General features: G+C 38.9%; 2 protein-coding genes across 12 annotated transcripts in view; both read left to right on the top strand.

Annotated features, from left to right (window-relative positions):
- The window catches only part of LOC106092065 (formin-binding protein 1-like), a 365,714-nt gene that overhangs the window by 297,956 nt on the left and 54,873 nt on the right, over positions 1 to 12,885 (top strand). The window lies entirely within an intron of this gene.
- On the top strand, positions 3,022 to 3,999 carry LOC106092060 (serine protease 1-like). The gene is made up of 2 exons (XM_013258813.2): positions 3,022 to 3,301; positions 3,368 to 3,999. Exons 1-2 carry the CDS (start codon positions 3,051 to 3,053, stop codon positions 3,930 to 3,932), a joined length of 816 nt encoding a protein of 271 aa, XP_013114267.1. The 5' UTR covers positions 3,022 to 3,050; the 3' UTR covers positions 3,933 to 3,999.

Below are 12,885 nucleotides of genomic sequence, written 5' to 3'. Positions count from 1 at the left end.
GTTGTGGTTTCCAACTTTCTCCATTTTCTTTATCTGCTCGGTTGTACAGGGTGTTTTGGGAGTTGCTACCATCCATTTCGTCTTATCTTCATTTACTGCCGGACCCATTTTCACCGACTCTCTTTCGATTCTTTCAAAGGCTGCAGTTACTACTTCCAGGGACCGACCTATAATATCGATGTCGTCTGCATAGGCGAGTAGCATGTGTTCTCTTGTGATTAGTGTGTCATATCTATTCACATCTGCATCTCATATAATCTTCTCCAGCAGGATATTAATGAGATCACACGATAGGCTGTCTCCTTGTCTGAAACCTTGTTTGGTATTAAATGGTTCGGAGCAATCATTTCAGTATCAGCATGTGCCATCTTGCAGAGTCTTATTAATTTTGCAGGGATACCAAACTCAGACATGGCTTGAAATAGCTTTGAACGTAAAGGAGTATCGAAAGCGGCTTTGTAGTCAACAAAGAGATGGTAGGTGTTGATTTGTCCTTCTCGAGTCTTTTCCAGGATTTGGCGCAGTGTGAATATCTGGTCCAGGGTGGATTTACCAGGTCTAAAGCCACATTGAAAGGGCCCAGTTATCTCATTGACTTTAGGTTTTAATCTTTCACACAGTATGCTCGAGAGTATATTGTATGCGATGGGGAGGAGAGAGCACATTCCGTGTTGTCTCCTTTCTTGTGTACGAGACATAGTATGCTGAGGTTCCAATCATCGGGTATGCGATCTTCTAGCCAGATTGCGCAGATAAGCTGATGCATACGCCTTATCAGCGTGTCACCTCTGGTCTTAAATAGTTTAGCGGGTAACTCGTCGGCTCCTGCTGCCTTGTTGGTCTTTAGTAGGGTCACTGCTACTTGGACCTCATTATGAATAGGAGGTAAACATTCTATACCATCATCATTGATTGGTTCTGTGGTATCCTCTTCGCCGCCAACGTCGGACACTAGCAGTTGGGTAAAATGTTCTTTCCATATTCTCAGCATGTTATCTGTGTCAGTTACCAAATTTCCTTCTTTGTCTCTGCAGGAGGATGTGCCTGCACCAAAGCCATCGGTTTGATGTTTAATTTTTTTTGTAGAATTTCCGGTCATCATTCTGACTCCTGTACATCTCAATTCGCTCACACTTCACACGTCTTTTCATTTCCTTTTTTTTCGGCGGTACCCGATACCTCCCCTTCATCTGGCGCGTTGTTACCGATTGCAGGGTTGCTCTATATGCTGCATTTTTGGTTTCAGTAGAATCTCGACACTCTTGGTCGTACCATGGGTTTCTTGGGGGAGGCTTCCGGTACCCAAGTACGGATTTCGCGGCATTTTCCATGGAGTGGGCAATTGTTGCCACTGCGTCGCTATATCATTTGGACAAGGAGTGCTTTCATCAAGCAGTTGGGCCAGTCGAGTGGAGAATGCCTCTGCCATCTGTCGAGCTTCCGAGCAGTTTCAGATCGTACTTTCCGTGACATGTTAAAACGGGTGCGAACCTTTGCTGCAACAAGGTAATGATCCGAATCTATATTCGCTCCACGGATCGATCGTACATCTAACACGCTGGATGAATGCCTTCCATCTATCACAACGTGATCAATTTGGTTTCTCGTGTTTTGATCGGGTGACAGCCATGTGGCTTCGTGGATATTTTTATGTTGAAATCTGGTGCTACTAACTACCATGTTTTTTGCCGCGGCGAAATCTATCAGCCTCAACCCATTACTGGACGTTATCTCGTGGAGGCTAAACTTTCCGACTGTTGGACCAAAAATGTCTTCCTTCCATATTTTCGCATTAAAATCTCCCAGAACGATTTTAATATCATGGGCGGGGCAGCGGTCATATTCTCTCTCTAGGCGCTCGTAGAAAATATCCTTGGTCTGCTCGTCTTTGTCTTCCGTCGGGGCATGGGCACAAATAAGGCTGATGTTGAAGAATTTGGCTTTTATGCGGATTGTGCGGATCATCCACCGGAGTAAAGCTGGAGACTAGGTGTTTCAGTCTTCAACTAACCACAAATCCGCAGCCAAATTCATGCCTCGTGTTATGGCAGCTATAGTATAGTTCGTCACCGTTTGGTGTTGTAGTGACGCCACTCCCAGTCCATCGCACTCCCTGTAAGGCGGTTATATCTGCCTTGTACTTCTCTAATACATCCGCCAGCGCGTATACTGCACCTTCTCTATAAAGAGTGCGGGCATTCTAGGTACAGATCCGGAAATCATGGTCCTTTTTTCGTTTGCGTGGGTCGTCAACGTTGGGGGGGGGTCCGTTTTTTCTATTCCTTTGGGTTTTGTGGGATTGCACATGTATACCTTGTTGTGGCGAACAGATTGCTCCAAGATCCAACGCTCGCCCCAGGCCGCCCCTAACCTGGGAACAGACACGCTAATGTTGGCCATTGGTTATTTTGAGGCGCCAATAACTCGCCTTGTCATCAGTATTTAATTAAGAGCCAGTGCCAACAGACTCCTCACTGAGACTCCTCTCGAAAATCGCTGACTGCCCGCGGCCGTATTTGCAGCTGCTCCGCATAAAAACGGAGCTTTCCACCATCCGCAACCTGTGGACGCGCCCGGTAGCTTTTAGCTAAGCTTCCCGTTATAACGATGGACACCACACAAGTCGTAATGTTTGTAGAAAATATTTGCAACGCTAGTTTTGTCTTGTATGGTGTTAACATACAAAGAACATCAAATACTTCCAATCTTGAGACCTCCATGGTCTCTGTTTGCAGAGATTGTGATGTGTCCTCTATCACTTTGACAAGACAATAAAGTTTCATTGTGGGAATCTAATGCACTATTTGCCTTGGAATTTCCTCTATCAAATCTGATTGGCCTTTGCACATGAATTAAAGTATTTAAGTTCAAGATCCCTCCAATAAAAACTTGAAAAAAATCATTCGTTATCTTAATGCAGGTTTTTGGAGCAAAAAAAAAGGCAATAACTCAATATAGGGTAGCTTAAAGATAGAAATCAAAAATAGTATAAAAGTGAGATGTGCGATATTAATTGATTCAGACATTTCCAGTTGAGCGGTACAAACAACATGAAGTTTTTTATTGCTTTCGCTCTGACCTTGGCCACCGTTTCCGCCGAGCCACTTTACCAACGTAAAGTTGTTGTGCCCGTAGTTGGGGGCAGTGATGGTCGTATAACCAATGGCAACGATGCCAAGGTTGGCCAATTCCCCTATCAGGTTGGTCTCTCCTTGCAAGTTAATCCGAATGCCGCTGCCTGGTGCGGTGGTTCCTTAATTGGCAAAGAATGGGTTTTGACTGCTGCTCACTGTACCGATGGGTAAGTTAAGCATTTTTAGCTACCTTTTGGAGTGCTGTGTTCGCTACAGCAGTTATTACTTTTCAGAGTAATGGTCGTTAATGTGTATTTGGGATCCACAGTCCGTACTTCCCCAGCTCTCACTCATATCGTATTTAGCCAGAACATCATTGTGCATAGTGGTTGGAACCCCAAGAATGTAAGAAACGACATTTCCTTGATCAAGATCCCCGCTACCACCTTCACCGCCAATATCCAACCCGTCAAATTACCGGCCATTGCCAACTCCTACCCTACCTACACCGGTGAAAATGTCATTGCCTCAGGTTGGGGCCAGACCTCTGATGCAGTCTTGGGTGTTACTACCGATTTGCAATGGGCCCGTATGCAAGTCGTTGCCAACAAAGTTTGCGCTGCCACCTATGGCAACTCTATTGTCGTTTCATCTAACATTTGCGTCTCCACCCCCGGTGGTGTGTCCCCTTGCAACGGCGACTCTGGCGGCCCATTGGTTCTGGAATCCACCAAAGTTCAAATTGGTTTGACTTCTTTCGGCACAGCTGATGGCTGTGAAAAGGGTTATCCTGCAGCCTTCACCCGTCTCACCAGCTATTTGGATTGGATTAAGGCTAATACTGGCATCTCTTACTAGAGCAAAACTTACACTCCTGATGGAAATCGACAATAAAACATATCATCAAACACTGTTATAGTAAAAACAGTTTTATTTTCATGTGTCCATCAGTCACACGATGGGTAGGAAATGTAGCCTATAGGCAAGCTAAAATTGCAGGACTTAAGCATTTGCCTGGAGGGTACATGGTGCTCCCTCAAAACATTAAATTTGTTAACTTTTTGTTTCCCAGCTTTAATGCCAGCAATAATTCTCGAATGTTGACAAAGAACACAGAAGAATTATTTTTCAATAGATAGGATAGGCTACGTCGGATGAGAATGATATCAGACATTATATGTATAGGTATCCGCCAAGCCATAGTGTGGCCCAATGCGATTCCTCAATAGCCTTTCTCTCTTTGCTCCGGGTAGTTTAACGGGCGTCGCCAATGATTTCGACACATTTCATCAATGTACACTATCGTACCACTTTGATGATATTAGTATAAAAGATTTCAATCTGACTGGATGGTGTCCTCTTAACTTCTTCAATGCCCGAAAAAAAAAGATCCTAGTATCTTATTCTTACTAATACTTACGGCTGATTATTAACAGAGAAAATATTAGCTATCTTTCACGGCTTAGGCACCGACAGATATTATGTTGTTGTTGTAGCCTTTTTTTTCATGTGGAGGTTGCGATCCTTGTCAGGCTCCTGTAAGTGAGCAAGCTCGTTCCGATCCAAAAGACCGATCGCCGCGGAAACAAGTTGGCCATTGGTTATTTAAAGGCACCAACAACTCGCCTTGCCATATCGAGCATCATAGGCACTCAGTATTTATGCAAGAGTCGGTGCCGCCCGGCTTCTCACTGAGACTCTCCCCTCGACACCGCTGCTTGTCCGTGATTACGGAGAAGCGGCAACGGTATTCCACTTTCCGTAACCTGTGGACGTTACCGGGCACGTCCAGCTAAGCTTCTCGTGACAGCAATGAACACTACGCGGATCAGACCTCAAAGTTCCGGCCTGTGTGATGCTCACAGCTATATCATGTCGGAGACAGATATTATCATTTCTAATGCCTATGCGAGCCATGTGCGTACTTATTATTATTGTGTTCTGTTAAAATTCCTTTGACCATTCCTGGATGTATCCTCTCCATCGATAGTAGCGCATGTAAGTTACGATTTGAGCGTTGCTTCCATAGTAGATTCGTATGTTTACCAAAGAACTGCATAAGACCCAAAATTTGACACTTAATAACCACTTGTGCCAAAACAATTGTTTGTTACGCATGCCCCCTAAAACTTAAATTAGCTAAAAACACACGCTCATGCTATGGTAATAGTGTGGGCGTTGTCCGAACGTTTTTGTAATCGTTCAGTGGATGTGTTGTTTGCGTATGAGCACCACTGAGGAGAGCATTGTTGTCAGCCTTGGGGATATGATGGGGATTCGTTACAAAAATGGGGGATTTAATGGAGAGGAATTTTCAATTGAAAAGTTCATAGCGCGCTTCTTCCATTTTACGACGAAGCTCATTTTTGATTCAATGGGTACGTAAAGGACCAGAATTTGATTGATTGATTTTGGAGTGAAGATCATACAGAAGCAATGCAAGTGCTACCAATGCATCCAGAAAAAGTCACAGCTTGGTGCGGTTAATGGGCTGGTGGCTTTATTGGACCGTTATTCGGTGAATATTTTATTTTACGTTCGGGACCGGTCAATTGGCCGCCTAGATCGTGCGAGTTAACGCCTCTAGACTTTTTTTGTGAGACTATGTTATAGACAACATTGAAGCATTTATTCGTGAGATACCGCCCGAAAAGTTGAAAAGAATATGCCAAAATTTAACTAAGCGGGTTGACCATTTGAGGCGCAGTCACGGTCAACATTTGCATGAAATAATCTTCAAACATTCAATTATATGGACTGCACTATCGATTCAAATAAAGATTTCATGCATTTTTCTGAATTTTATGTGTTTTTTTTTTTTTTTTGAAAAACTTGCGTAAAGCTCTTAAAAAATCACCCTTAGCTTTACCTTTACTTTGACTTTACCTAAACCTTATCTTTACCATTTTTATACCATCGATCATAGGATGGGGGTATACGAATTCCGCTTGTAGCCCATCGATATATTGATCTCAGACCCAAGAAAGTACATATTCCTGATCCTCTTTACATTCTAAGTTGATGTAGCCATATCCGTCCGTCCATCTGTCGAAAGATGCAAACTTTTAAAGGAATAAATCTAGGCGCTTGACATTCTGAAAGTAGGCCACCGTACCGCAGAGATTAGCATGTCCGCCTTTGACGCTGAACGTCTGGGCTCGAATCCTGGCGAGAACATAAAAAAAATCTACGATGGTTATGCCCTCCTAGTGCTGGCGGTATTTCTGAGGTACTATACGCAAAAAAAAATAGTTCGTTTCGCATAAAAGAAAATTTGGCCAAGTAAACTTCTTTTCTGAAAAACGTTAGAGTTTGTTTACGATAAAAGTACATATTTTTTGCGATAAAGTCTTGCAAGAATTTGTAACAAATATTAAGATAATCAATATTTTTTACACTGGCAATACCTTTCATTCTTGATATATAAACTATTATTCAGGATTTTAACTAGTTTTTCTTTACTTATAAATTAATTAATTAATGTCATGCTTGTGTATATGTATATTCTTTTTAATTTTAAAATACATAGATTGTGCGCATTGAAAATGCTACCAAGTTAAGTTTTATGTTGTAAAACAATTATAAATCAAATTTTTACCAATTATACGCAGATCTAAGTTGGCAATTCAAACTCTTCCAAAATATATTTGGATTTCTTTCGATGTTATGGTACACAATTATATTAAAAGCCTTCCATGTTGCTCCAATGATTTTTGTCATTGGACTTACCTATGGTAAAACTTTAAAAATTATCAATTTCCGAGTTTTTCGTCCGCTCATTACTTTTCATCCATTACTACTCAATACGCTTAAATAGTCACAATCTCTCTTTCTCTCTAGTTGGAGAGACACAAGGGGATAATTATTGGTTCGGTAAACGAACACTCGTTTGCGTCCACTGAAATAATTTTGCCATTAACGAGTTTTTGGTTTTACAACAAAAGAAAGGAGTTTTTACCGTAGGTGAAGTTGCTAAAAGGTTTACAGTAAACAAAGTTAGTTATATTCGATAATACTACGTTTATGGCTAACGTTTGCTATGTTAGAAATTTAAAAAAAAAATCAATTAATTCTCTATATTTGGCACACATATGTTTACCTCCTGGAACATGAGCTTCAGGTGCTTTCATGGGGCAGAAGTCCGTGGGCATCCGTATAAAAAAACCTCCGCGGGGGTTCTCCAAAAAATTTCGGGTGTCCGGTAAGGGTGCCCTATAGATTTGTTGTTGTGGTAGTAACAGTGTGTTGTGCACTGAGGCGGCAGCCCCGTTAGACGATTAAGGACCCCATTAGATTAATCCGGCACGTAGAAGCGGCTGCCATTGTATTGCTAAAGATTTGCCGAAATGAGGGACATATGGGCCTTTGAAATCTCTTTTCTTTTATATTTTGTTTAAGATTCAATTAAAAGAAATTATTGGATCAAATAATTTTTTAATTGAAAACTACAATTCAATTGAATTCAGATTGAACAAAAAAATTAATTGAGTCAATTACTGATTTTAATTGAAAATAGCAAACATTTCGATCACGACTGTAATGGTAAAAAAAGGTTATATTCAATTAAAAGAAATTATTGGATCAACTAATTTTTTAATTGAAAACTACAATTCAATTGAATTCAGATTAAACAAAAAAATTAATTGAGTCAATTACTGATTTTAATTGAAAATAGCAAACATTTCGATCACGACTGTAATGGTAAAAAAAAGGTTATATTCAATTGAAAAATGATTGAATCAATTAATTTTTTAATTGAAAACTATTGGGTTGCCCAAAAAGTAATTGCGGATTTTTCATATAGTCGGCGTTGACAAATTTTTTCACAGCTTGTGACTCTGTGATTGCATTCTTTCTTCTGTCAGTTATCAGCTGTTATTTTTAGCTTGCTTTAGAAAAAAAGTGTAAAAAAAGTATATTTGATTAAAGTTCATTCTAAGTTTTATTAAAAATGCATTTACTTTTTTTTCGTTTGAATTTTTAATTGAACAATTTTTTTTAAATTTTTTTCTATGTAGATTACGTTATTGCTATACAACTTGATTTTTTTTTAACCAATCAAATCAACGCGCGTTAATATATATTCTTGATCGTCTTGATATTCTGTGTCGATCTAGCCATGTCCGTCTGTCGAAATCACAATATTGTTCGAACTAATAAAGATATCCGATTGAAATTTTGCACAGATACTTCTTATCGATGTGGGTCGTTGAGGATTGCAAATTGGCCATAACGGTTCAGGTTCAAGATCCACAGTTTTGACTTCTTGAAAGAGACCTCAATTTTCTTCCGATTTGGCTGAAATTTGGCACAAGGACTTCTGTTCTGATGCCAAATTGGTCTATAATCTGATATAGCCCCCATACAAACCGATCCCCGGATTTGAATTCTTAAGACTGTAAAAGCCTCAGTTTTTATCCGATTTGGCTGAAATCTGGCACAAAGACTTCTGTTCTGACCAACACCATTGCCGAGTACGATCCGAATCGCTCAGTTGATTCCCATATTGTACTTTGGATTTTCATCTAATTGGCAGAAAGACTTGTGCTATGACTTCCAACATCCATGCCCAGAATGATCCGAATCAGTATATATACTGATACACCCCTCATATGAACTGATCCCAGTATTTGACTTCTTGAGCTTCTAGAGGCCTCATTTTTCACCTGATTTAGCTGAATGCCAAGTCCATTCCAAGTATGATCCAAATTGGTTTTTATACTGACATATAGACCGATTTCCCTATATGACTACTTGAGACCAGGCAAATTTTTACCAAAATCCATGGCGGTGGGTACCCAAGATTCGGCCCGGCCAAACTTAGCACATTTTTGCTTGTTTCTAGCTATGGTTACCCCCTTACTAATGGTGGCGGCATTGAATACCGAGTACAATAATGAATAGTTGTAAGTACAACAAATTGTATGGATAATATAATACAGTCGTATTATGCAGTCGGCTTTGACATTTAAACTTAAGGCAAAAACAGTGATGAATTTCTATATTCTGAAATTTATGATCCAGTGTTAATACAGTTGCTATTTTTGTTTTTCAAAAAAACAACTCTTTCATTTGTAACAACCAACTCACTCGCCACATCGACAATTTTTATTTTCCTACATACACCGATAAATGTTTTCGCTAATTTTAAGATTCGAGCTAAAGATTAGCAAACTTCATTAAAGATGATTAATTTTCCAAATGTTCAAGGAAACATTCAGTTTGGTGAAAAAAAAATGTTCTTCATATTAAGGAATTTTTATTTTGATTGGTAGGATATTTGATTGATAAATCCTTAACTTTGCGTCTTGTTATCAAAGACAAAAATCTAAAATGAAGGTCAAAATATCTTTGAATGTTAGGAAAGTGACCATGGGACAAGAAAACAGTGAACTGTAGTGAAAGACAGTCTTACAAATAGAAGTGTCTTTATATGTTTAATTGTTTTAAGTTACGATGAATTTTTCAAATAATATTTGGACAGTCAGCTATGAAGTAAAATAAGAATTTATCAGCGATCAAGATTTGAAACGGATGGCCATGTCCGTTAGCAAATAGGAAACTAAATTTAAAGGTAACATCTTTATTTCAAAGATTTGATTCTTTGGCTCGTTTTCATTGCTAAAATCCTACGAATAAGGAAAACTCTTAAATTATGGGATATTTTTTTTCCAGTGTACCAAAAATAATAATCACATATAGCACAATAGCACTTCAACTCAAGTGTGCCTTCAATAAAATAAAACAATAACCTACCATGAGCGACCATAAAAATCTCCACTTTAATTTTGTCTTATTGCTAAATACTATCTATCACTATTTGCCGATGACGTTAGTATTTTCCAATTTGTTTGGGGAAAATTTGCGTAATTTAATTCCAGCCAATACAAATGAGATAAGATTACAAGACTATATATAGAGCTACATAACGAAATGGCAAATATTTTGTTTTTAAAATTTAACGTTGTGGTAAGTTGGGCCGAGCCGGGTCGGGCCGAATCTCATATACCCTCAACCATGGATCGCATTTGATATATGCTATTTGAGCTATATCGGGTGATGGACTGCTTCGAGCCATACTTGGCTTGGGTGTTTAAGACCATGGTAGCTGTTATTCTACCTATCAAATGGTACCTTAGCGTGCTTTCCACAGCCAAACAGCCAGATGGTCATGGCTAGATAGACTTAAAATATCATGGCGATCAGGAATATGTATAACTTTTGGGATCTTAGACATATATTTAGATGTGTTACAAACGAAATGACGAAGTAAGTATTCCGTTAACCTATGGTGTAGGGTATAAGAAATAAACTTTCTGTAGCAAAAGAGGTCAATACTAAAGACATGAGTATTGTGGTTGTATGAGGAAACTCACAAAAAGTCATAAAATTGTTTCCTTGATCGTTTAAACAGTTTATCAACCCTTTCTCTAAAGAATTGGATTGTTTAAACCACAATAGTAATTTTAAATCTTTTTTTTTTCTTCTGAATAGTGAACGGCGGCAAAGAAAAATCACAGAATAGTTAACTGCGGAAAGTGGCCCAGGCGAAAATCTATCAAAACGAAATTTCAGGTCAAGAGGCTATTGACAAAATTCAGGGGTTTATACCGCATGTCATTGCAGCAGCAGTATACTGCAGTTGTCAGATTTATAATGCTATATGGTGCAACAGTCTGATGGACGACGCTTCAAAAATGCACCTGCTGCACAATCCAAAAGATGGCTTGTTCGTGCATAGCAGCCCCATTGAGAACGATACCATCCGATGTACTGAATTTATAGCTACACTTAATGCCTCTAGACATTGTGGCTATATTCTTTTATTTCCCATTCAAGTTGAAAAAAAGTGAAAAATGTGTACTTTTTGTATAGTGGTTTGCCTGGAGAAGATCACAGAAATCATTATTATTTTTTTATAATTCTACACTTTTTAAGTCTATCCTTCCATAAACAAAATAAAAAATGACAATCCCTTAACTAGTTTTCGAGATATAACACTGGTAATCGAACCAAATAAAAGTCAACTTTGAGCGGCCGAATCTCTTATACTAAAAATCTGACATTTTTGAAATCGTTTGAAATTTTTACATGGTATAGGTTCTTTATAAAATTTCTCGTAGATGCACATGATAATTTTGATTTTTGCCACCTGTTTTCTTTATCCGCGCCACAGTGCAGCGTTGCCACAAGGGAATAATTTTGAATTTTGTGACTGTATTGACTGTTTGTTTTGAATTTTCGAGACTCCATGTCGCTGGCAATTTGTCTCTATAGAACTATTTCTATGTGTGTATGAATTTGCTTTAACAAGTTAGTGGAACAGAGTTGTATCCCAAATTTGGTTGTTGTTGTTGTTGTAGAAGTGTGTGGTACACTGAGGCGGCAGCCCTCGCCGATGAAGGAATTTATCGGGTCAATCCGGTACATACAACCGACTGCCATGGGATTGAAATTTGGTCGTTATTGGTCATCTGAACCTACCTTTAATTTGACTCTACCTTACTACCTCACTACTCAAAATCACATTGACAGTGACATTTAAGTATGCGAAGGTAAACTTGAAGTTTAACCATGATGGTAAGCAATGATGGTGACGGACTGGCGGTGATATTTTACAATAGAGATGACTGAAACCCACTCAAAAAGGAAAAAGCAAACACATAATGTGATCAATAAAATAGAATAGTTCATAAACTAAACCACAACTGGAAAGAGGTGAAGTGAACAGAGCGATTCGCATGTGGCACTTTAAGCTATCGCTTAAGTGAATTTGTGGCGGCATGATGATGGAGATGCTGGTCTCGTAATCAACTCGCTTTTACAACAATTTAAACCAAAAATGGTTTTAATTATCGTTTGTTTTGCCATGTTCGTATTGTGGAACAAACTTCAAGGCTATATAAATTGCAATCTTTGCAAACATAAACAGAGTTTTGTTCTTAACGTTCAAGTTGACACTGTGCCACAAATATTATGCCTGTAATCAGAATGACAGATTTATTGAAATGTACACCCTACACCACTGTAGTGGTTCAAGTTAATAAAGTCCAGATTTCTATATATCTCTTTCATTTGATATGCCCTTTAATGGCTGTAGTAACCACAATTTTTGTCCGACCTTTACAAAGTTTTGCGTTAGGTGTTTGGCGTCTCAATACATGTGCAAAATTTCTTCGAAATCGGTGCAGATTTTAATGTGGCTCCCTTATATATTCTGTATTCCATTTCCGTTTTAAGACTTTAGTAATCACAATTTTTGTCCGGTCTTTACAAAATTTTGCATGAGGTTTCTCATGGCGGCCTAATAGGTCCATATAAATATATGACTTGCATGTATATCCTTCATCCGATATGCGTTCTTCGGCTGCAGCAGCTAAAATTTTCAAGCGACTTTATCAAAATGTAGAGAAAAAAAGAAAATACATGCGATGGAAAAGAACAGCTAGTGTGAAACGCATCGTAGACGCGTCTCCGCGGTTTATTCGACATAAGTAAGACCTACCAATGAATGGCCCTTGAAGCCTCCACACCTAATAAGGTCGATGAGTTATTCTAACCAAATAAAGAAACACGTCCCATAGTGGTTGGTGTATGTTGTGATCTCTGGCTTTGCTTTTCCATTGAAAAATCTCCGATCACTGAGCTTGTCTAGAAAGAGAAGGTTATGTTGAAAAGAGGGTGCTTATATTAATATGCCCTCTGCCACTATGGGCATACACCTAAGCCAGTAAGCTCAAAAAAGAAAATCTAAGTTAGGAATTCCATGCTACTTACAAAATCCTTAATTGTTTTCCATGCCACGCCCCTA

The sequence above is a fragment of the Stomoxys calcitrans genome, chromosome 1, assembly GCF_963082655.1.
Source record: "Stomoxys calcitrans chromosome 1, idStoCalc2.1, whole genome shotgun sequence".
Taxonomy (NCBI): Eukaryota; Metazoa; Arthropoda; class Insecta; order Diptera; family Muscidae; genus Stomoxys; species Stomoxys calcitrans.
This window is presented reverse-complemented; position numbering and strand designations above follow the sequence as displayed.

Coding starts and splice junctions, on each gene's coding strand:
- LOC106092060 (XM_013258813.2), top strand. CDS start 3,051: ATGAAGTTTTTTATTGCTTTCGCTCTGACCTTGGCCACCGTTTCCGCC. Junction 3,302..3,367: donor GCTGCTCACTGTACCGATGG/GTAAGTTAAGCA, acceptor ATTACTTTTCAG/AGTAATGGTCGTTAATGTGT.